Genomic DNA, 25,446 nt, shown 5'->3' with positions numbered 1-25,446 from the left:
CACAAGTGTGAATGAGGACTGTCTGCTACTCCTCTGTAAATTCCTCCACTGGCTTCCGCTCACCCAACAAATTAAATTCAAAATACTAACAACTTACAAAGCCATCCGCAACTCTGCCCCACCTACATTACTAACCTAGTGTCAAAATACCAACCACATTGTTTTTTTCGTTCCTCCTAAGCCCTCCTGCTCTCTAGCTCCCTCATCACCTCCTCCCATGCTTGCCTCCAGGACTTCTTCAGAGCCTCTCCCATCCTATGGAACTCCCTACCCCAATCTGTCCCACTATCTCCGCTGTTAAGAGGATACCTAAAAACCCTTCGCATCAGGGAGGCCTATCCTGCCCCCACCTAAGAACTGTACTTCATCAGCTCATCCCCCACAGGTATTACCTTTTGTATCACTTGACCCTCCCTTCTACATTGTAAGCTGTAATGAGCAGAGCCCTCCAATTCCTCTTGTATTAAATTGCATTATAACTGCACTGTCTGCCCTCTTGTTGTAAAACGCTGTGCAAACTGTTGGCGCTATATAAATCTTGTATAATAATGATGATGAGGTATAAGAATGGAACATTCTGATCAAACACTGAGTAGTCTTGCGAGTACAAAAACATTAGGGATTAAAATAATACAACCAGGTATATGCAAAACTTTGAACTTTTAATATCCTCAACTTTCATCCAATCACAAAATAGGACAGAGAATACTTTTTTGCCAGTTCCTTTCTAATTGCACTGACAAGAGGGAAAAGAGTCTTATCGAGCACGGCACCTTTACATTTTCACAGACCAGCCTACCAAGGTTATCTTGCAGCTACCTGGGATACTCAAGTGCAATTTACGTATAAAATTCATTGGTAAACCATGATGGCCGTTTCCGTTTTCTCTCAATAATCCTCTTTCCGTCATCTCCTGAATGTGGCTTTTCACCATCATAGAGGACAACTGACTCCACGGTAGGAGAATTGAACGGTCCATCTTCTTTCGCTTTTATTTCTTGCCTAATAAGATGTGTTTCATGTCGAACCTTCTCATAGCAAAATCCACATAGCACATGTTTCAGTTTCAAATGACCACATTCGGGACACTGATCAATGTTGTTCTGCAAAAGAATGAAAGATGGGTATTGGGTTAATGGCATCACGGTAACAACAAAGTATGTGAACTCTGGTATGTACTCCTACATTACTAAACATATCATTGCTTAGAACACATGTGTCAAACACAAGGCCCCTGGGCTGAATGCGGCACTCCAGGTCATTTCATGTGGACCTCGCACCTCTCCTGCAGCTACGGCAACCCCCTCATCTCTGTCCCCACCCTGTTTCAGCATTTCACACCAAATAGGAGGACAGCGCTTCTAATACAGATTCTGTGCAGCTGCAACACTTCCTCATCTTTGCCTACCCTGGTCTCAGCACTCAGCCCTTCTCTGGTCCTCCTCCAGACCCTGCACTTTCTGCTTCCCAGCTCCATCCACAGCTTCTTCCAGGCAGAAGAACAAGGTAAAGGGGCTGTATGGTAAGGGAGGGTGGGGGACTTTTGACCTCTGATAGCAGGGGGGCTCTTGACATCTGATGTATGGGGGGGGGGGGAAGTAGGGTGCTCTTAGAACCTCTGTCATGTTTCATTTCTATCTGCATCCCTATTGAGGAGATTTTTTCTCCTCACTTTCTATTGTAGATAACACTCGCCACGGGGACAAGAAGCGATAGCAATAAAAACTTGGGCAAAGGATTTAACACTGAACTCGTCTTACCTTCAGTTCAGCACAATTTATTTATTCATTTTTTTCCACGGTGGTGCAAATCTACAACGAAAAAACCTGATAACTGAACCAAAAAGGTGCATGTGGAGCACAATTTTTCTTTTTTTTTTCTTAAGCCCGTGGTGTGTGAAACACACTCAAGCTACACCCGGTGCATAAAAAAGTTTGCACACGCAAAACGTGAGAAACACAAAAAGTGCACAAGGCGTACACGTGGCCCTCCCCCGAAAAGGAAGGGCCCTAACCCTGATCCCCCGGGGCGCGAGGCTCCTGACAGGGACTGAAGTACTCACTTGGTCCTTGGCCGAGACCCCGTTCTCTGGGAGGACTGCCGAAACAGCCCACCCAAAGTACTAGGTGGGGCTCCCCTGAAGGGAGACCCCATGAGAGAGGGCGAACTAAGCCAGAAGGCCATATCCACCCCCTCCCAAGACTTTCAGGGCAGGCCCGAGGACCGACGCCATACTAGTCGTGCCGTGAAAGTATACACCGCCACATAAAAAGACAAACGTGAACACACACAACACAAAAAAGAGTGGGGAAAGGGAAGAGGAGAAGTGCGGGTAGTGTCAAAGTGCAAGACCTTGACAGGCCCCCCGGCCAGAAATAAAAAATTCCTCTGGTCCCAGCCAAAAGGCCTGTCCCAAGAGGCAGGTGCGAAAAAAGTGTATGTGGTGCAGTGACCAAGGTGCCAAAAACTCAAAGATTAACTGCGTCTCACCAGTGAGAATTACGGCACCCCTGAGCTGCCACCCCAAGGGCACATACACTATGGGCTTTTTTCAGTCCCGGCCTTCGGCCAGACCAGTGCAGCCTATCCCTACCAGCAGGCATCGGAACTTGAACAGCTTAGGGAGAGCCTACCTTCAACTGGGGACAAGCCTTTTGCAAGGCCAGATTCAACTCAGGAGGAAAGGCCCTCCCATCACCATCCCTGTTCCTCAGCCAATTACATCCAGGAGCAATACTAACTGGCCTCCAGGACAGACCGGCTTTCTTGCTCCCTTCAAACTGGTAAGAACAGCTTAACCCATTCAAATCAGAAGGCGACGGACCCCACATGCTTTCCCGGACATGACCTACTCTCCATACCCCAGTGACGTCCAGGCGCTCCGGATTTTGGTCATGCCGGTACTAGCCAAGGTCCATACCAACTGATAAGAACAGATACTACACTTGATCTTAGCCAAAAGGCAGAGAAGCGATGTAGGAGCACAATTGTACAGGTTCCTCCCCGATTGACATTACTTACTTTAATTTCACTGCACACTGTGAGCTTCTCTGAGGTCCCTTAGCCGCTGCAGCGAGTTAGATAGAGCCCTTCTTCTTTCCTGGCTGGAGGACATCCAGCATCATTTAACCCTTTTCCTCCCCAGCTATAATGTCTCTGGTTCACTGGATTTCAGTTCTTTCAAACATTTAAGACTCATCCTCACATATGGGCATTACAGTCCAATACAGTCTGCACACTAATGCAGCCTGCCTATGAACACCCACTCCTCCAAGACTGACATCCACTGATCAAGGTATTTTGATATTTTCATACCTCCTCCCAAGATGTAGCCCACTGTTTGCATTAGGGCTCGAGATAAAAACTGGCTCAGAGTGCTGTGTTGTGTTCAAGAAGCTATGTACAGCACCCTGCTGGCCCCTCCCATAAGCCATAATCTGCAGACAATGCACAGAAACCCTGTAATGACCTCACTAGGTCCAGAATAAGGTCTTTATCGAAAACAGAAAAGGTTTTATATATAACAAAAAAAAAAAAAAAATCACTTGAATGTTGATGGAGAAATCAGAGAAAGCAAAATATAACCAGATTAACTTTGACTTCAACCGTTTGTTGTTTCACTCACTTCCTGTTCCAATAGACAGTCAATAGAAGTAACAAAAGAATAAATTGGAACCATTTAAAGCTGATTTCCATGTTTGAGGGAAATTAGAACAGTTTGTTTGGACTAAGCTGGTCCAAATTAAATAATTTACTTCACTAACAGATGCTGTGGCTGGATATGCTGTAAAAACTGTATACAGCGCTGTGTTTTGGAAGTAGAAAGGAACTTTGCATCCTGCCCCTGGAACAAACTCGAGTTCAGCTGAATCCTGTTCAGCTATTCACAGCAAGCAGCTTTGTGTTCTATGAATACGAAAACCTTTCTTGACGTCCGCCCCCCCCCTCTTAGCCAATCAGAGGAAGCTTTGCATTCATAGAATACAAAGCTCCCTGTGAATGACTAAGCAACCCTCAGCCCGACTCAATTTTGTTCTTGGAGAGGGATAATGAGAAGTTTCTGTTTGGATGCAAAGAGACTGCACTGTATACTGTGTGTAGTTGAGGCTACATACGGTTTATCCAGCACACACAGCAACTGCATCTGTTACTGAAGTAAAATTGTTTGTTTGGACTAATAAAAAAAAAAAAAAAAAAATGATTGAACCCCAAGGGCTCTTACCCATATAGTGCTAGACAGCACACTATATTATCACAATATGGCATACTTACCTAGCAAGCAATCCCCTCCAAGCAGTGCGCTATCAGCATTCCCATCAGCCACAGGGCTTGCCATCTTCTCCTGATCTTCCCTAATGGGCCTGACTCTTCAGCCACTTGGTTGACTGGGCTGCGGTTATGCCATATGAGTCCATGCGTATTTGAGTCACATCATCTCGGCACACAGCATTGCTGCAAATGTATGTTGAGCTATGCAAGCACGGCTCAGTGTACATAAAAACGCTGACAGGCAGGGAGAAGGGTTAATGACAGAAGAGACCAATAGGGGCTCTTCTGTCATAAAAATCCTACCTGTCGGCAATTTGTTCTTTTTTAGGTTTAATCCCACTTTATACTTCAATTAATTTTTATTTGATTTTCACATGAAACAATACAGACATATAAAATATAAGAAAATATAGTAAAGAAAAAAATATAGATATGTTAATAAATTACAATGAGTTATAACAATATATAGAGCAAGAACAGGAAACAAAAGGATCTCATACTATATAGATTTAAGACCTAAGAAAATACCATCATGCTTTGAATCACGCCATAAGCTGGCGTTAGTATCTCGTTATACACTATGGAAGTAAGGGCTTTGTTGCCAAAGAGACTAGGCTGTGTGGAATTTGCTACCTCGAAACACAGAGTAGGCGTATGCCTTTTCCAAAGAGAAGTGTTGGTTGACTAAACTTATTACTTCTATGTGGGAAGGGGCTATAGGTTGTTTCCAGCACCTAGCAATGACCGTTTTGGCTGCTATCAATATATGTATGAACACCGTTCTAATGTCAAATGGGATGTTTTCAATGCCCAAAAATAATAACGCTAAGGCGGGTTCGGGTTTGATTAATATACCTGTAACCTCGGAAAGTATTTCAAAGATTTTCCTCCAGAAACTAATAAGACCTTTACAGGACCAAAATATATGAAAAAGTGTGCCAGTTTGGTCACACTTACGCCAGCATAATGAATCATATTTAGGGTATATTAAAGACAGACGATAGGGGGGTCAGGTACCATCTAGTAACTATTTTCTGAAATTGTTCCCAGTGTGTAACGCATTGTGTTGCTTTATAAGACGTACGTATCGCCCATTTCCATTGCTCGTTGGAAAAGGACGAACCGAGGTCTCTTTCCCATTTTGTCATGTAAGATGTTTTAAAAAAAGTGAGTTTCTGCTGTAGTTGGTTGTAGAACACCGATATCCCTTTGATCTTGGAGTTTGGATCTGTGAGGTATTTCCAAAGTGGTTGAGGAATATCGAATTTAGGGAGTGGATGTTTAGATATAAAGCTCACTATGCTAATATAAGCGAAAACAGCCTGAGGAGTGAGTAAATATTCTTGTTGGAGGGCTGCAAAAGATTTAATAGTGTTGCCTTGATACAATTGCGTAACTGTATCAATGCCTGCCGCCACCAATTTATTAATGTGAACACAAGGAAGCAAAATGCTCATGGTCGATAAGGGTATGGGAACTGATATATTATTTTGCTGTGGTTTTAGCTGTGATTGGGCAGTTAAGTATCGCCAAGACTGTAGAGAGGCTCTTATTGTTAGTGGGAGAGTATGCATTGTTATAGGTTTCCACATATCTGCCAAAAGTAACGTATATAGGTCCTGTGAATTGGATAGTACAGCTTCTATTGGAAGCCACGGAAGAGATGTTTTATGAGTTCTATGGGTAAACCAATGCTGCAAAGGAGCCAGGCGAGATGCATGGTAATAATCCTCTAGATTTGGTAATCCCAACCCCCCAACCGATTTAGGTCGTGTCATATGTGTATATGCGCATCTTGCTCGTTTCCCCTGCCAAACGAAGGTACGCAGGAGTTTGTTAAATGAGTTGATATAATGTTTAGGGATATGAATCGGAAGGGCGCGAAAGATATACAGTATCTTAGGGAGGCCCGTCATTTTAAATGCAGCTATTCTTCCAGCCCAGGATAATTCCGTCTTCTTTAATTTATTTATGTCATTAGAAATATAAGTTATCAGTGGTCGCAAATTAGATGTCAGTAACCCAGAAGTCGGAAACGTCAAGGATATACCCAGATATTGCAAAGCTTGAAGGGTCCATGTATAGGGTAGTTTTTGCTTAAGATGACTAAGTGCATGGCCCTGTATGCCCATATTTAAAATGAGAGATTTATCGAAATTGACCTTATAATAAGAGATAGTGCTAAATGTTTGCAAAATATTGTGGACAGCAGGTAAGGACACGGTGGGGTTCGTCAAGCTCAAAATTATGTCATCAGCAAAAAGCGTGATGATGTGTTGTGAATGCTGAAATTTAAAGCCGGAGACCCCAGAATTTTGTCTAAGCGTTTCCGCCAAAGGTTCGATCAATAAATTAAATATCAGAGGGGAGAGTGGGCAGCCTTGACGTGTGCCATTTAGTATCGGAAAAGTTTTTGATAAAGTACCCGCCGACAACACTCTGGCCGTTGGGGAAGTGTATAAGGTCATAATAGCCGAAAAAAATCGGACCATTAAAACCAAACCTTTCCAATACTGCGCTCATATACCCCCAATGGACACGATCAAACGCCTTCTCTGCGTCTATGGATAAGAGCAGAGAAGGCGTTTTAGTGCGCTCAGCATGATGAAGCAGATTGATAACTTGTCTTGTGGCGTCAGAAGCCTGTCTCCCCTTAACAAACCCCATCTGGTCCCACTTTAAAGTATAACTAAAGGCAAAAAACTTTTACATTTCAGTTTGGAATAGAGCGGGATTAGAACACCTGTTGTTTTTATTGCGGTCTGTATCCCGGGAACACTAGTTCTGATGATGACCAAGAGATTTCCTTTATTTGGAGGGATTTCCTCTCACTTCCTGTTTTGGCTATGGGACAGGAAGTGAACCTTAATCTCCCTAATGGGGCACAGATGGCAAAAATTAAACCAAAATGGGTTATGACCTTCCTTCTATCCAAAATGAAAAAAAAAAAAAAAAAAAGTTTTGCCTATAGTTCTACTTTAAAGGATAAACATACAGGAAACCTTAATAGAAAAAAAAAAAAAAAAAAAAAGGAAATGTATACAAGTCATTATTTACACACAGTGTATGATGGCATGATATACAATTACCTGGGATGATGTGGGTAGACCCATTATTCTCCACTATTAGAACACCATTTTTTTCAAGGTTATCAAAACTTCTAGAGCAACCGTTATAAAACAAACATCCCTAAAAGCTTTTTATTTTGGTGGCATTTGACCCACAAAAGAATGCATCATATGTCACTATGTCCCTTTAGAATGACTCTGTGGCTGTCAGTAGATTAGACACATGGGTCGAATATCAGGCGGCATAGGCCAGTTCAATTGAAATCAGCCAACATTCGGCTCAAGTGTACAGGAGTCGGTCCCACAGACGACTTCTGTCCAAGGGGCATGACTGAAAAAAGGTCTGTCGATCAGCACCCAATCAGCGATCTCTGCCAACGGCTGAAATCGCTGACCGGTGTGTTCTGGTAGGGCCCCCCCTCCCATTAGAATACAGTAGCTTAGTGGTGGCTCCTCCTGAGCGCTTCAGCTTTTTTTGTTCAGCTCGCTGGGTTGAATGAAAAAAAAAACAAAAAAAAAACAAAGTGTGTAGCAGGTTTTAGCTTTTAGGGTAAGGGCCACACTGGTAGGAGCTTCTTGTGATAAAGACTATTGTTCTTTCAAAACAGGGGGGAGCCGCACACAAAGGGTTTTTAGCTTAAAGCAGAGAATGCATTTGGTTAAAAAAAATCTTCTGCCATTAGAACCACTTTAATAAAAATCATGTTATTTTAAACATGTACAGTATATGTATAGGAGTGGCAGTTTTTTTATACAATCTAAATAGGGTGTCTGCAGAGTCCCACTTGCATTCCTTATTGAATGATATAATAACTGGAATGGCGACACCCTAATATGTGGAGAAACAGACTCCTACTTCATATCTCTAGTGGTCTATTATTCTTGGCTTAAAGCTCAATTACTGCTTATTAAGAATTAGTAAATACACAAGTGCCTATAGCCTGCCTCCAAGTCCAGTTCAAGAGGTATATTATAGTTCATAGTCCTATCGCACACCTTCCTGGTTTGTAGGCTCGTGTGTACTGGGTGCTGAAGCGATCACCAGTTGGCAACTGGATCGGTTACAAGTAGATACATATTCGCCAGCACACCAAGGATCTTGCAAAAGCAGTCCAAAAACTTTATTCCAAATAAGATCACATCAAAAAAATATAGTGCAGCGTTTCGGAGCTGCACAGGACCCCTTTGTCAGGCATGTGACGAAGGGGTCCTGTGCGGCTCCGAAACGTTGCATTATAATATGTATCTACAGTTCAAGATGTAGACAAAAGAAAAGCATCATGTTTAGCAAATTTCGGAATGACAGGTCGCAGTATTTCAATACAGCATTATGCATCAACACTATTAAGAGACTTAATGCAAAGAGAACATTGAAGTTAAGCTTTAAACAAATATTACCTTTTCTTTTATAAGTTTATTAGGATTTCTTCGTCTACAGCGATTTACTTCAATAGTTCTCCTGGACTTAGGTGCAGCCATCCAAAAGATGCTATCCAGAAAACTGGGAACATTGTCAGATCTGTCCTCCTCCTCTGCCTCAATGGGACTGGTTACTGGAGACTGAATAGCTAAAGCTGCATGAGAAGAACACACTGTTAATTAAAAAGAACCCTTTAGTGCTGGTTCACATTTGTGCGATGCGGGAACGCTGCAAAGATGCAGCGTGATCCCGCATCGCATCCGCACCTCTGGCAGTTCACACTGCCACATGCGATACGCAGGGGATGTCAATTAAAAATTAACGACACCCCCAGTTGCGATCGCATATCGCAGTGCGATCTGCAAGTTCGCACTAGTGTGAACCACTATGCGATCCGATTCTGCTGCTGCGGATAAAAAAAAAAAGCCTCATGTGCGAGTTTAGTGTGGATACGGTGTGAATTCAGCCATACAAAGTGTATGGCTGAAATTTGCACTGCACATGAGATCACATGTAATTTAGGAGCAGTGCGCTCCAAATTACATGCGATCGCACTAATGTGAACCGGGGCTTAATTTTAGAGCGTAGCGCAGGACTGCTTTAAAAAGGGAACTCAGATGTCATAGCATACACTTTTAATTTTTTTACATCAACACTATAATAACAAAAAAAATATATATAACTATCCAATATAAGCTTATTTGAGAAATCTCTTTTGATGTTGTGATTGCTACCTGTCTCCTGTCTGCTGACCATCTCTTTCCACAACTTCCTGGATTCCCTGCATGCTATTGGGGTTTATTTTAAAATTTCTAAAGACTACATATCCCATGGTATCTTGCTGCCTGCAAGCAGTGATTCCTGTACTGACTCCACCTCCTGAAACTCCTCTTCTCAGCACTTCTGTAGTACAAAAGCTGGCTCTCTAAAATGTGTGACACAGCAATGGCTCCAACAGGGCATAATAAATATATATGTCAAAGAATAAAAGAAATTAAATCTGGGGGGGATCTTTACAACATAAGTTGTAAGATTATTAGAAGTAGGCTAGAAATAATTGAAACAATGTAGAAATGACACAAGAATTTCAGGTTTTGACTATAGATGGGCTTTAAATGAACCCATGCAATGGGGTGCCCTCCTCACTCCATGGGTTAAATGCTCATTTGGCTGGGAAGGGGGAAGCTACCCTGGCAGCTGGTCCTCTCTTCCACTGTCTGACGCTCCGGGTTATGGGCAGGTCCTCACTGCCCTCTGGTACAATACTAGGCTTCTTATGTTGCATATTATGTGATGAGTGAGAGTGCTTGTTTCTGTGACGTTCCCCAACTGCCAGGCCTTCCCGACGTGCTCGCGCTCCGCCATGTTGTTGTGGTTGTGAGGAGGAAGGAAGAGCCGGGACTGGCAGCAACCGAGAACGGGGAGGGGGTGAAGCAACAGCTGACTTCGGGGGGGAGCTCCTGTGGTATAACCTGCACGATCTGGCAAAAATAAGATGTATTGAAGAAATCACTATTCCCAAGAGGGACATTCACTTATACAGGCGTGTTTCCTATGATCTCTGGTAAGCGCATGAGTGTGTCTATGTACTGAGCACCAAGGACCACAACTTTATCCCTATCGGTGGAGGACATTCGCTACATTTCACTTACCTGCAGAGATTTTGGACTTTTTGTGTTGTGTTCACTGCATTTGCACTTTATTCCATTCTCTATTGCCTGATTTGGGATCTATTTCAATCATTTACAGTGCACTGTAATTTTTCTGTGTTTGTTCACTCATTTGCACTGTTTTATTTGATCATTTATAGTGCACTGTACTTATATAATTTTTGTTCTGTGTTTGTTCACTCATTTGCACTGTTTTATTTGATCATTTAATCATTTATAGTGCACTGTACTTATATCAATTTTTTTGTGTGTTTGTTCACTCGTTTGCCCTGTTCATTTTGTAGCGCAGCTTTATTTTTTACTTATATTATGTGAGGACATCAGAGAGCTGCAACCCGCTTTAGGGGACCAGTTGCATGAAAAGAAGAATGTCTGCGGGAGCGAGGAAATGAGCTAAAGTGTTTTATGATTGGAGGAGGGGAGATTCTGTAATTCATCCTAGATTTGAGAGGAACCCTCTCCCACTTCTGCTCGGGCCGCCTAGGCAGCTCAAGCAGAAGTTCTCATCTCCCCCACCCTCCCTGCAATCTGTCACAGGCCCCAGAAAATTGCCCGTCCACTCGCGACTTGCGCAGTATGCACCAGGCTGTGAAATCGGTAGTATCCCGCTTTTTGACACTTTTACCTACAGGTAAGCCTATAATAAGGCTTACCTGTAGGTACAAATAATATCTCCTAAACCAGCACGGTTTAGGAGATATTTACAGTGCATGCAGCCGCTCGCGCGGCGCTCTGAAGGTCCAGGGGGACCTTCAATTAAGTTGCCGGGAGCTTGCCGGAAAAATCACTCCCACGCGCATGCGCGGGAGTGACGTCATCGCGGCTCCGGCCAATCATCGCGCCGGAGCCGTCTCTTCCGGCCAATCAGCTCGCCGGAGCCGCCGAACCCGGAAGAGACGACGAGGGATCATGGCAGCGCCCGCAGCGATGTCCGGGGGTCCGTGTCGGGGCTTCGTTTTAAGGTAAGTTACACATAATGGGCTAGTATGCGATGCATACTAGCTCATTATGCCTTTGTCTTGCAGGTTTTTTTTTTTTTATAGGGTTTACAACCGCTTGAAGCTGCAAGCTGTCACGGCTGGGTGCCCACACTACAGATGCCGATGCCACGGAAAGAAGAGGGAGAGGCATCTGGCCGCATCCCTAGACCGTGGGACAGGTAAGCGTGTGTTTATTGTTCAGCAGCTACAATTTTTGTAGCTGCTGACTTTTAATAAACACAAAAACGGGTGGAACGCCGCTTTAGTGCTGGGTCACACTTGTGCGATGCGGGAAGGCTGCGAATATACAGCGTGTTCCCGCATCGCATCCGCACATCTGGCAGTTCACACTGCCATATGCGATATGCTGGGGGTGTCAATGAAATGTTAACGACACCCCCAGTTTGATCGCATATCGCAGTGCGATCTGACAGTTCGCACAGGATCGGATCGCACAAGTATGAACAACTGTGCAATCCGATCCTGAGGTGGCTGAAAAAATGCCTCATGTGCGACTTTTTGTACAGGTGCAGTGCGAATTTAGCCATACAAAGTGTATGGCTGAATTCGCACTGCACATCCGATCGCATGTAATGAAGGAGCAGTGCGCTCCGATATTACATGCGATCGCCGCACACGCGAAGTGTGAACCGGCACTAAAAAAATCACTTGGTGCCTTATGTGCATTATATCAGCCTCAGAACCTGTGTACTATATTAAAGGGATGAGGTGGCAACCCTACTGTGAGAACTGGTGCTCAGCCTCGGTCCATACAGGAGAAGCTGATGTCTAACTGCTAGAAGCATGTAGAAAAATTGTCACCTGGATGGAAGGGCTGCAGGCCCAGAGCCCTGAGAAGAGTCTCCTCTGTCCTTATCCAACACCTCAGCAGCAGGCTGAAGACACCTCCGGATGGTCCTAAGGGTAACGCCATCTTTCCCTTGACCTCCCTCCTGTCAAAGAGCAAACGAGCACGCGCCGTAGCACCATCCAACCACGTGACATGTTCCCACCACAACATGGCCTCTGCCAACCAGCCTTCACACTACACTGCGCATGCCTCAAATTCCCTGCCACATAAAAGAGCCCTTATTACACGTAGACCACAAAAAAATAAAATAGACTTAATAAATAATGAACTCTGACAGAATAAAAAACGGGTTTTGTTGTGCTTTCTGAACATCCATAGTGCGTATTGTATTTCCTTGTACTACATTTCCCGGCAGGCAGTGCGCGGCCCCTGACGTAGCGAGGAGTGAGGCGCTCGCCTTACGGCTCACAAAGAGGAGGAGCGGAGTAAAGATGGCGGAACGTGGTTACAGTTTCTCTCTCACCACTTTTAGGTAAGTGGGATGCTAAGGCGAGGACCTACCGCTGTATGAGACGTATAATATCCGCCACCCATCCCCAGTGTGTTCCCTCTACCTCCCCGGCCGGCCGCCCCCCTCAGCCCGCTCTGTGTCCCGCCAGCCGGCACTTTGCAGAGTCACTCCGCCGCCCGGCCGTCCAATCACAGCGTGCGAGGTGTTCTGTACACATGGAGTATGCACGGCTGTCATATCCTCTCTACCACCTACCTAGGCCCATAACGAATGGTTAGTCCAGCCCGGGAGCGTGCTTCAGGGCCTAGAGCCTCACTGCATTAGTGGCCTGACACTGTCTGTGTAAGCCGACCAATCACATTATCCCTTTCATTTAGAAGCTGGCCAAGAAGCAAGAAAAATAGATTGTGATTGGTGGAGCATCAACGCTTTCTTATTCAGTAGCTTTCATTGTGCTGATGTCTGTGTCACCTAATGTATGGATGGGAGGTTGTGGCTGGGCCTTCTTTTTTACTTTCACATGTAAAAATGTGGGTCTTAGGTTTTGTATTTGGTGAACTTGTGTCACTTTCTGTTCTGGCCTGTTATAGTATTAAGCCATCCACAGACACTGCCACTGATTGGATGTCACAGTGGTCACATGACCAGGAGTCCATCCGGCCAGATCCTGATGACTAGAGACTGAGCTGTCTGTGATCGCTCAGTGCTAAAATCTCAGCTATCCATGGATAGCAAAGCTTATCGTCCTACGTAACGCACGTGTGCAGCCGCAAAGAGAGCGAGCTTTAACGCACATATGCGTCCATGGATAGCTGAGATTTTAGCACTGAGCGATCAGACCATAGACCGCTCACAGTCTCTAGTCATCAGGATGTGGCGATAGTAGGTAGGATGGCGCTCAGAGGTAGTGCTATGGGAGTGACAGCTGCAATGGAAGGTTAGTGCCAGAGGATGTATCCGGGGTATCTAACCGGGATACAGTTCGGCATCACACAGTGAATCATAATAGGTAAGCACAAGGGGGGGATGGAAAGTACATGTGCAAGTCCCAGGGGGAGGAAGATGTTAAATTAACTTGAAATCCAGTGAGGGATGAGCAGGTCCGGGGTGGTTTCAGGGATGGATGGATGGACACTCAGGGCAGCTGACCAGGGGAGTGAAGCCAACTCTATGTAAAAGGAGGGGAAAGCACCTCTTGAGTGTGATAAAAGATTTTTATTACAATAATGATGTAGCAACTTACATAAAGGTAAGAGGATACGCAAGTCAAACGTCACGCTACATCTGGTGATGTATGCGGCATCTAGGCAAAGTCACTCAGTTCCGGAGGCCTCTCCAGTCCTCCAGAACTGAGTGACTTTGCCTGGATGCTGCATACATCACCAGCGTGAGGTTTGACTCGCGTATCCTCTTACCTTTATGTAAGTTGCTACATCATTATTGTAATAAAAATCTTTTATCACACTCAAGGCGCTTTCCCCTCCTTTTACTTATCAGGATGGACTGCTGGTCATGTGACCACTGTGACATCCAATCAGTGGCCCCCGGACAGCCTTATAGACAGTACTAAAGCCATGAGACTGCATTGTGGCACAGGGCATACTCAGTAGGTGGTATCACCTGTCAAGATGTTCCACAGATGTGTGTACACTGTAACCTTGTCTAATGGACGTGGTGAAGAGTGATTTGTGTGAAATGGGTCTCTGAGGCAATGCTGCAACACATACCCATTATTGACAGGCTAGGGTTACACGTATGTGGCAGGTGTGGCTCTCATTTGTCAGGCACAGTAGCCTATCCATTTGAATAAGTTGCTGTACCTGTGGGAAATGCTCCCCCCTTTTTTTTTTTATCTCAGCCACATGAAAATCGCATAGCGATTTCCTGCACCTGGATTTCAGAGGAGTGGGGGTGCAAGTAACGCCCTTTCACACAGGCAGACCGATCGGGGTCCACCTGTCAGTTTTTCAGACAGACTGGATCGCACCCTCCAGGCTCTTCTGTGGAGCAGCGGGTGTCAGCTAATGATGCACTGTAATTTCGGCGGCTGAAAATACAGTTTTCAGCATTGTGGGGAAACAAAAATAAAAGGCGCCGATAATGACTGTCAAAAACGGCCGCAATTTTGCTGTGCTTTTGGTGTGTTTTTCATAGGTCATATGACTCAAAAACCGTGCGGGTGCATTTTTGATGCTTTCTTGTTGCGTTTTCAATGGGGAGGTGCATTTTTGGTGCCGGTTTTTTTTTTTAAAACTCACTAAACATGCACCAAAATTGCAGCAAGCAGGATTTTTACCATCACTTCAAATGTGCCGACAATAAATTCATAATTTAAATTCATGATATTGGAGTCGAATATAATACAATTATTTATAACAATATGTATATTTTTAAACTGCCAATTTTGGTTTTCGGCCAAGTGCATCCTGAATTTTCGGTTTTGGCATCAGAATTTTCATTTCAGTGCACCACTAGTGTCAACCAATATGTGTCTGTTGACCCCCGCTGACATCTGATCCAATCCTGTCCACTAAAAACAGACAGATGGGGGTCATATGGGAGTCGGGTGTGGACACGGACAGCCATCAGCCTGCTCAGCTGGGATCAGAGGACAGATTTCCTGCTAAGCAGGTGGAGTCCAAAAGAGCCCGGTCTGTGTGGAAGGGGCCTAATGCCTTGTTTCCACTGAGCGGTTCGGTTCGGTACACCTTGGATCAGGTTTGCATTTCCACTGCCAACAGTACCTAAGCTTAACAGTACCTCAACAGTATTGCTCCACCCTGTTGGTACGGTACTAATGTGCTTGGTACCCCAACGAAAGGGTACCAAAAAAGTGGTACGGTTTGGAATTAGGGTACCATTTACAACCTTTGACAATGGAAACAGCAAAAATTGCGTACCTAACCGTACCACTCAGTGGAAACAAGGCATTAGACTTAATGGCACCCCTGTGCATCTGCTAAAAAGCAGTGCATTTTGCCTACAGGTGCAGGAATGCGTGAGTCTTGCATTCATTACTGCACCCACTTATATGTGGCCCTATAGTGTATAATTCTGTATTCCAGAGACCTTTTCCGCTGCCATCGGGGGATACACTCTAAATTCGAGATGTACACTCATATAGTGATAAGGATCGGTGAAATCTACCAAGGATAGTTTGGGTTGTTTTACAATATCAGGATCATTTTTGGGTGGTAGTAATCTACCTCAGTCTATTCAGTTGTTTAGGGCCTCAGGCGTTTTTTACAGCTGCTTTAAGGAGCGTCAAATTTTTTTTTGCGGCTTAAAAAACGCCCCTCCATGTTATTTTATGGCCTCATGCACACATTTCAGGTACTTGTATATAGCGCTGTCAATTTACGCAGTGCTTTACATTTACATTGTACATTCACATCAGTCCCTGCCCTAAAGGAGCTTACAATCTAAGGTCCCTAACTCACATTTATTCATACATACATAGTAGGGCCAATTTTTTTATACAGGATCCAATTAACCTATCAGCATGTCTTTGGAGTTTTACACACATAGGCTTTTAAGAGCTGTAAGTGGCATAGGCATTTTCAAGCTGTAAAAAAAAAAAAAAACCCAGGGCCAGTGCGTTTTGGAGCAGCAGCGTTAGGCTGTAAAAACGCCTAACGCGCCTAAACGTGTTAACGCTGTATACAGCCTTAAGCCGCATCAAGCATTTTTAAGCTGTAGTAGTTGGATTTGAGTGGAAAATAGAAGAGGGCAGAGGAGGGCTGCTAAATGTGGCTAAACGCACATTAACGCCAGCGCAAAACTCTTCTAAAAGCATTTTTACAGCTGCTTTTTCCTGGCGTCAGAACTGGCTTTGCAGCTCGTTTTTCAAACGCCCTGTGTGTATGAGGCCTTACAATTGAAAGTAGTTACGTTGAAGCTCTGTAGCTAGCATTGTGGCTGAGTCACTTCCTGAATTGTAATATATCTGGATAAGTGAAAGATCGCACCATCACAGTTTCAGTCCAAGGCCGAGGCCTAAATTATTCCTTGTGCTGAGACCCAGAAAAAGGCAAAGTTGATGTTTTATAACGAAGGAATTCAGCAATGTCTACAGTATAGGGTTTTTTTGTGGGGTGAGCCCACGTTTGTTATGTTCTCCCTGGGATGGGGGTAGCTGCATGCCAAGTGGTGCACCCAGAATTTGGGGATCCATTTAGCTTGTGTCTTGTACATTTGCCTTAGTGCATGCATATAGATCAGTGTTTTTGGGGGTGCTTGTCGGGAATGACCATCTGCCAAGCAGTAATGCTAGTAAAGCCTTTTTCTTCTCTTCTTCCACCACAAAATATTAGTTTGGCATGAAGTTGGTATTCTTGGCAGGCGCCAAACTATTTTTCGTCCCAAAAAACTGCTATAAACAAGTCCTTGCTGTCAGTTATAAAATGTTTTGTAGAAATCGGGTATAGAATAATACAGGTCTTGGGCTATCACCGCATTTCCTTTAGTCCACAAAAGCTACTTAATGAGAGACGAATTTCAGTCTGAGGACAAACAGTGTACATATTAAGTTTCTCTGAAAGCTAGCTGGATACACTCTATACGATTTTCTATCGATTTTTTTTTTTTTTTTTTTTCCCTTTAGATTTAACAAAACCATATAATATGAGGTCAAATCTAAACATTTTCAGCTTGTAATTAATCAGGCAGGCCCTTACATTACATAGTTGAAGGTAAATCTGAAGGAAATCACATAAAAGTTGTATAGTGTGTATTCAGCTTTGGGATGTGTTTTCACTCAGCAGCAATGACACAGCTTTTCAGCTTTCACTTTCACTATCAGCGGTTGGGAGGGGCTGAGTACAGAAGGGGAATTCTGATGGCTGACGAGCTGTAGTCTAGAATACCAGCAGTTGTTCTTTGTTAGGTTTTCATTTAAAAGTCAAACTGTCAATATCTCAATATCCACATCCTGTTTGATTGTTGGTGCTGTTGTGACCGTTAAGTATTTTGTAAAATTCTGTTAGAGCCACAGGCAGCTTAGTAAAGTAAAAGCAAAGTATAGTTGGAAAACAAAAAATCCCTTCCGGCTCGTTCACACCATACCTGCATGAAAAATGATGGGAAAGTCACACAGATTTCACTTGCAGAGATAGTTTACATTAGTTTTCATGTGCGTTTCAAAGTTTTTAGGCACATTGACATCAGTTTTCATGTGCCCAGTTCACACCAGTGTTTTTTTTTTTCGCACAAAGAAAACTGCATACACTTTGCAGATTTCTGCGCAGAAAAATCCGCGAGTGATACCAGTGCTGTGGTGTGAACAGGGCACACAGAGAAGAATTTTTTCCTTTGGTGTCCTTGCAGAACGCGTGCAAAAAACTGACGTCTCTGCACATGGTGTGAATGAGGCCTTAGTGTCATTTGTCTATCAGTATGACTCATTCTGACAAGTTTTCCTGACACCCAAGTAGAGCTGCACGATTCTGGCCAAAATGAGAATCACAATTTTTTAGCTTGGAATAAAGATCACGATTCTCTGTGTAACAAAAAAAAATGGGGATAACTTTACTGTTACGTTTTTTTTTTTTTTTTTATTCATTAAAGTCTATTGCGTTTGAAAGACTGCTGCGCAAATACAGTGTGACATAAAATATTTCAACAATCGCCATTTTATTCTGTAGGGTTTCTGCTAAACAAATATATAAAATATTTGGGGGTTATAAGTACTTTTCTAGCAAAAAAAAACTGATTTTAACTTGCAAACAACAAGTGTCAGAAAAAGGTCTAGTCTTTAAGAGGTTAAACTTCCTTTCTCCCTGGCAGAGGGAAGGAAAAGATACAGGTGTCCTTTTGGCTCCGTTCACATGTTAGCGTATGGATCGCGGGCAGAACCGACGCGATTCCGCCCGTGATCCGGAGATTATTGCAAATCGCGGGACGCCTGTACGTTGCCCGTTGATTTGCAATAGTCCCCCAAACGCTGAGCGATGTTGCCGCAATTTCCGCCGGCCGAATCGCGGTAACATCGCGCAAAAAAAATCGCGGTACGCAATACGCTCCACGGAAGCTCTTGTACTTATTTGGGCGTAATGCGTCCCGCGATTTTTTTTTTTGCGCGATGTTACCGCGATTCGGCAGGCGGAAATCGCAGCAACATCGCTCAGCGTTTGGGGGGCTATTGCAAATCAACGGGCAGGCGTCCCGCGATTTGCAATAATCTCCGGATCACGGGCGGAATCGCGTCGGTTCTGCCCGCGATCCATACGCTAACATGTGAACGGAGCCAAAAGGACACCTGTATCTTTTCCTTCCCTCTGCCAGGGAGAAAGGAAGTTTAACCTCTTAAAGACTAGACCTTTTTCTGAAACTTGTTGTTTGCAAGTTAAAATCTGTTTTTTTTTGCTAGAAAAGTACTTATGACCCCCAAACATTTTATATATTTTTTTAGCAGAAACCCTACAGAATAAAATGGCGATTGTTGAAATATTTTATGTCACACTGTATTTGCGCAGCAGTCTTTCAAACGCAATAGGCGTCCCGCGATTTGCAATAATCTCTGGATCGCGGGCGGAACCACGGCGGTTCTGCCCGCGATCCATACGCTAACATGTGAACGGAGCCTTTATGAAATGGAGATGAGCAGTGATCCTGCTGATCACAGCTCATTTCCATCATTCTCAGTTTATGAAACAGAAATGATCAGCGGAGAACATGTTCTTCACTGATCATCTCTTCACACGGGAATCTGTCATTGACAGACACAGAAACAGCCAGGCTATGAAGCTGCGATCCCCGCACTTCACTGGCGATCTGTGCCAGAATTCACACTCCCGGGTTCACCAGCCTGGAGCTTGTGAAGCGGGGAGTGAAGACAGAATCGGGGGAGAACTGAGGGGGAAAAAGGAAGATTATGGACTTCCTTCTTCCTCGTTCAGACCCCCCAACACAGTAATCATGTCCTCCTGCCATATTTATGTATATATATATATATATATATATATATATATATATACATGTGTGTGTATATATACACACATACATGTAGATATATATTTAATGTGTAGATATATATATATATATATATATATATATACACAATGTATGTGTGTGTGTATTCAGTGTGTGTGTATATATATATATATATATATATATATATATATATAATATATAATTTATGTAAGGGGACTATTATTTATTAACCTCGTGTACTCAGCAGTGATAATTTATCACTGCTTGTTAAAGCGCGCCAGAGATTTTCATACTACGGTAATCTCGCTTTGTCTCCTCTGATCACCCTGGGCGAACTGAAGTTCTCCGATTCATAAAAAGGGTGCCAGATGTGATCATTTTTCCCGGAGAACTGCAGAGAAGCCAACATAGAAAAAATGTACACCATGTAAAAGTACACCACAATGTAATCATTTTGTTTATAGTTACTGGGAGACTTAATGCTGATAGGTGTTTGCCAGGAGGCTTTTTTTTTTTTTCCACAGCTGTTCTCTCTGCTTCCTCACAAGCTATGCAGCTATGCAAAGAATCGAGCATATGTCAGGTTTAGATCGTCAGGGGGGGGTGAATCGAGATCGCGATTTTCATACGATTAATCGTGCAGCTCTACACCCGAGAGAAAAATTGTGCCAGGGGAGGAACCTCCAGCTGATTGACAGTATCAGCTCCATTCCTGTGTTCTGTGTGGAGGGTGTGTGTCCCTTCTGTCCAATCAGCTCTCAGAGCTCTTCTCGCTGAGGTCTGCTGAGTGTAACTTCAGCTCTTAAGCCCCGTACACACGTACCGATCGTCGGCCGAACGATCGGCCGTCTTTTGTCCGAGGGCTGTCTTGTCTGTTGAAAACTGCAAAAGACTTCACACGAATTTTGTCGGCCAACAACAGCCGACTGCAGAAGTGATGTCATGTGATGGTTAACTTTCCCTGTGTTTTTTCTTTTCTGAGCATGCCCAGTCTTGCAAATCTGCTGTCTGTCGGCCAAATTCTGTACTGACTGGCGAACAATCGGCCGTTCTGGTGACAGCCAACAAAAATTTTAAAGTCTGCACACCAGATTCTATTCGGCCGAAAATTCGCTGTCGGTTGTCGGAAGCATCATACTAACAAGCCGACAATCGGCCGATCGGTCGGTGGCCGAATATTTACGGCCGACAATCGCCAACAAAAATTTTAATGCTTGCACGACCGATTCTTTTCGGCCGAAAGTGGGCTGTCGGAAGCATCATACTAAAAAGAAACAAATCACCGCTCTGAACACAATCAGCTGAGCCAGATGGATCCCGAGCAGCTGTGGCAGTCCTGTAGGAATGGGTGCTCACCAAGGTCCGTGACCTGAGGAATCCATGTGAATGAAGAAAAAAGTGGCACTTCCAGACCCAGAAACTTGGAAACTTGAGTTTATTTCTTCAAATCATAGGTGCAACATCAGACAAGACCACAAGACGACTGGACAGCAGACGCGTTTCACACCTTGTGCTTATTCATTGTGCAATGAATAAGCACAAGGTGTGAAACGCGTCTGCTGTCCAGTCTGTCTTGTGGTCTTGTCTGATGTTGCACCTATGATTTGAAGAAATAAACTCAAGTTTCCAAGTTTCTGGGTCTGGAAGTGCCACTTTTTTCTTCATTCACATGGAAGCATCATACTAACAAGCCGAAAATCGGCCGATTGTTCGGCGGCCGAAAGTTTTCGGCCGACAATCGGTACGTGTGTACGGGCCTTAAGCCCCCTTTTTGTTTGAACTCCCAGACAAGCTTTAAAAATTCTGGACTTTGAATGTAGAGAAGAAAAGTTTGCAGATAGACAGGTACAACTCATGTAGGAGGATTTGTTTTATCTGTGTATCACTTTACTGGGTGTATGTAAGGTTTTACAACCACTTTAAAGTGATTGTAAAGTCATGTTCTTTCATGGTATACTTACTCTGTGCAGTGATTTTGGACAGGGTAGCTTGGATTCTCCAATTCTCAGGTTCTTGGCTGGAGGTCCTGGCCTCTCCCTCCTGTTGAGTGCCCCCCACAGCAAGCAGCTTGCTATGGGGGCACCCGAGCCAAGCTGCAGCTCCATGTATCCATTCAGACACGGAGCTGCAGTTTCACCCCGCCCCTCTCTCTCCTGATTGGCTAACTAAAGCCCTGTACACACGTAGCTATTGTTGGCTGAACGATCGGCCGTCTTTTGTCCGGTGCTGTCCTGTCGGCTGAAAACTGCAAAAGACTGCACACGAATTTTGTCGGCCAACAACAGCCGACTGCAGAAGTGATGTCATGTGATGGTTAACTTTCCGTGTCTTTTTTTTCTTCTCTGAGCATGCCCAGTCTTGCTAATCTGCTGTTTGTCGGCCGAATTCTGTACTGACTGGCGAACAATCGGCCGTTCTGGTGACGGCCAACAAAAATTTTAAAGTCTGCATGCCAGATTCTATTCGGCCGAAAATTCGCTGTCGGTTGTCGGAAGCATCATACTAACAAGCCGACAATCGGCCGATCGGTCGGTGGCCGAATATTTACGGCCGACAATCGCTACGTGTGTACGGGCCTTAAGTTTGACAGCAGCAGAAGCCAGTGGCACCGCTGCTGTGCCTCAGCCAGTCAGGGGAGAGTGTCCTGGATGGCTGAGGCACTTGTGGACGTCGCTGGACAGAGAGGGGGGATCAGGTATTAGGGGGGCTGCTGCACACAGAAGACGTTTTATCTTGATGCATAGAATGCTTTAACCACTTAAGCCCTGGAAGATTTTACCCCCATTCCGACCAGGGGGTATTTTACGACTCGGCACTGCGTGACGTTAACTGACAATTGTGCGGTCATGCAATGTGGTACCCAAACGAAATTTACGTCCTTTTTTTCCCACAAACAGATCTTTCTTTTGGTGGTATTTGATCACCTCTGCGCTTTTTATTTTTTGCGATATTAATAAAAAAAGCGAAAATTTTGCATAAAAAATGACATTTTCAACTTTGTCTTTTAAAAAATATCCAATATACTCAATTTATGTATTTTTTTTTTTGGCCAAAATATATTTAGCTATATGTCTTTGACAAAAAAAAATTCAATGAGCGTATTTTTATTGGTTTGCGCAAAAGTTATAGCGTCTACAAACTATGGTGTAAATACTGAAATTTACGCAGCTTTAATTTTTGACTGCCTATCTCATTTCATGAAGTGCTAAAATGGCAGGGCAGTACAAAACCCCCCCCAAACTACCACTTTTTGGAAAGTAGACATCCTAAGGAATGTTCTGAGAGGCATGTGGAGCTCATTGAATATTTCATTTTTTTTGTCACAGGTGTTTGAAAAATGACTACAAATTTTTTTTTTTTTTTTTACACAAAGTTGTCATTGAAATTATATATTGCTCACACATGCCATGGGTATATGTGTAATTACACCCCAAAATATATTCTGCTGCTTCTCCTGAGTACAGGGATACCACATATGTGGGACTTTTTGGGAGCTTAGCTGTGTACGGGACCACAAAAACAAATCCCCACCATCAGAATTTCAAAGGGCGTACATTTTTCATTGCATTTTCTCACTACCTCTAACGGTTTAGGAGGCCCTGAAATGTCAAGATACCACAAAACCCCCCCAAATGACCCCATTTTGGAAAGTAGACACCCCAAGCTGTTTGCTGAGAGGCATGGTGAGTCCATGGAATATTTTATATTTTACCACAAGTTTTGGGAAAATTACTATTTTTTTATTTTTTATTTTTATTTTTTTACACAACGTTGTCACTAAAAGATAAAATTCTCACACATGACATGGGTATATGTGGAATGACACCCCAAAATACATTCTGCCGCTTCTCCTGAGTATGGGGATGCCCCATGTGTGAGACTTTTTGGGAGCCTAGCTGTGTACAGGACCGCGAAAACCAATCAACACTCCCAGGTTTTCTAATGGCGTAAATTGTGCATGTCACCTCTGCACTACCTGTCACAGTTTCGGAGGCCCTAAAATTTCAAGATAGCACAACCCCCCCCCCCCCCCAAATGACCCCATTTTGGAAAGTAGACACCCCAAGCTATTTGCTGAGAGGCATGGTGAGTCCATGGAATATTTTATATTCTGCCACAAGTTCCCGGGAAATACATATATATATATATATTTTTTTTTTTTTTCACAAAGTTGTCAGTAAATGAAATATTGCTCACACATGCCATGGGTATATGTGAAATGACACCCCAAAATACATTCTGCTGCTTCTCCTGAGTACAGGGATACCCCATGTGTGAGACTTTTTTGCAGTCTAGCCGAGTACAGGTCCCCGAAATCCAGTCCCCGCTTTCAGGCTTTCCAAGGGCGTAAATTGTTGATTTCACTCCTGACTACCTATCAGTTTTGGAGGCCATGAAATGCCAAGACAGCACAACCCCCCCCCCCCCCCCCCCAAATGACCCCTTTTCGGAAAGAAGACACCCTAAACTATTTGCAGAGAGGCACGTTGAGTGTTTTGCAGATCTCACTTTTTGTCACAAAGTTTTGGAAATTGAAAAAAGAGGAAAAAAAATGCATTTTCCTGTTTTTTCTTCATTTTCCAAAAAAAAATGAGAGCTGCAAAATACTCACCATGCCTCTCAGCAAATAGATTGGAGTGTCTACTTTGCAAAATGGGGTCATTTGGGGGGGTTTTGTGCAATCTTGGCTTTTTATGGACTTCAAAAGTGTGATAGGTAGTAAGGAGTGAGATCAACAATTTACGCCCTTGGAAAGCCAAAAGGTGCGCATTGGTTTTCCGGGTCCTGTACGCGACTAGACTGGCAAAAAGTCTCACACATGGGGTATCATTGTACTCAGGAGAAGCAGCAGAATGTATTTTGGGGTGTCATTTCACATATACCCATGGCATGTGTGAGCAATATATCATTTACTGACAACTTTGTGTAAAAAAAAATAAAAAAATAAAAAAAAATTTTTTCCCCGAAACTTGTGGCAAAATATAAACTATTCCATGGACTCACCATGCTTCTCAGCCAGTAGCTTGGAGTGTCTACTTTGCAAAATGGGGTCATTTGGGGGGGTTTTGTGCTATCTTGAAATTTCAGGGCCTCTGAAACTGTGACAGGTAGTCAGGGGTAAAATCAGCAATTTACGCCATTAGAAAACCTGAAGATGTGGATTGGTTTTCGGGGGCGCGTACACAGCTAGGCTCCCAAAAAGTCTCTCACATGTGGTATCCCTGTACTCGGGAGAAGCAAAAGAATGTATTTTGGGGTGTCATTTCACATATTCCCATGGCATGCATAAAATACTCCGTTTAGTGACAACTTTCTGTAAAAAAACAAAAAAAAAAAAAAAAATAATAATAATTTTCCCGAAACTTGTGGCAAAATATAAAATACTCCATGGACTCACCATGCCTCTCAGAAAAAAGCTTTGGGTGTCTACTTTTCAGGGGTCATTTGGGGGGTGTTTGAACTGTCCCGGCATTTTTACGCTCAATCTTAGCCACACATCACCCACTCTTCTAACCACTTGAAAACCAAGCCTTTTCTGTGCCTTTTTGTTTACATGAAAAAATATTTTTTTTTTTACTAGAAAATTACTTTGAACCCCCAAACATTATATATTTTTTTAAAGCAGAGGCCCTATAGAATAAAATGGTGGATGTTGCAATTTTTTTTGTCACACGGTATTTGCGCACAGATTTTCCAAACGCAATTTTTGTGAAAAAAATACATTTTTTTTTAATTTATTGCACAAATACACTATATAATTCCAATTTTTTTGGTAAAATTTAAAAG

At 43.6% G+C, this 25,446-nt stretch overlaps 2 protein-coding genes across 2 annotated transcripts in view; one reads left to right on the top strand and one right to left on the bottom strand.

Annotated features, from left to right (window-relative positions):
* Positions 1-754: 754 nt before the first annotated feature.
* On the bottom strand, positions 755-12,405 carry MRPL32 (mitochondrial ribosomal protein L32). The gene is made up of 3 exons (XM_082259793.1): positions 12,230-12,405; positions 8,736-8,911; positions 755-1,103 (listed from the first exon to the last, which is right to left on the bottom strand). Exons 1-3 carry the CDS (start codon positions 12,339-12,341, stop codon positions 840-842), a joined length of 552 nt encoding a protein of 183 aa, XP_082115919.1. The 5' UTR covers positions 12,342-12,405; the 3' UTR covers positions 755-839.
* A 232-nt stretch (positions 12,406-12,637) lies between these two features.
* PSMA2 (proteasome 20S subunit alpha 2) overlaps positions 12,638-25,446 on the top strand; it is a 35,415-nt gene continuing 22,606 nt past the window's right edge. The window contains exon 1 of the mRNA XM_082259853.1: positions 12,638-12,750. Within this exon, the coding sequence (XP_082115979.1) occupies positions 12,710-12,750 (41 nt within the window). The 5' untranslated portion in view covers positions 12,638-12,709. The remainder of the gene's footprint in view (positions 12,751-25,446) is intronic.

This window comes from Pelophylax lessonae (genome assembly GCF_965119305.1).
Source record: "Pelophylax lessonae genome assembly, chromosome: 5".
NCBI classification, from domain to species: Eukaryota; Metazoa; Chordata; class Amphibia; order Anura; family Ranidae; genus Pelophylax; species Pelophylax lessonae.
This window is presented reverse-complemented; position numbering and strand designations above follow the sequence as displayed.

Excerpts from the sequence above, each read along its gene's own strand:
- MRPL32 (XM_082259793.1), bottom strand. The coding sequence starts at position 12,341 with ATGGCGTTACCCTTAGGACCATCCGGAGGTGTCTTCAGCCTGCTGCTG. Across the intron at positions 8,912-12,229 it reads CCTGCAGCCCTTCCATCCAG|CTTTAGCTATTCAGTCTCCA; the intron begins GTGACAATTTTT and ends CTTCTCATGCAG. Across the intron at positions 1,104-8,735 it reads ATAAACTTATAAAAGAAAAG|AACAACATTGATCAGTGTCC; the intron begins GTAATATTTGTT and ends ATTCTTTTGCAG.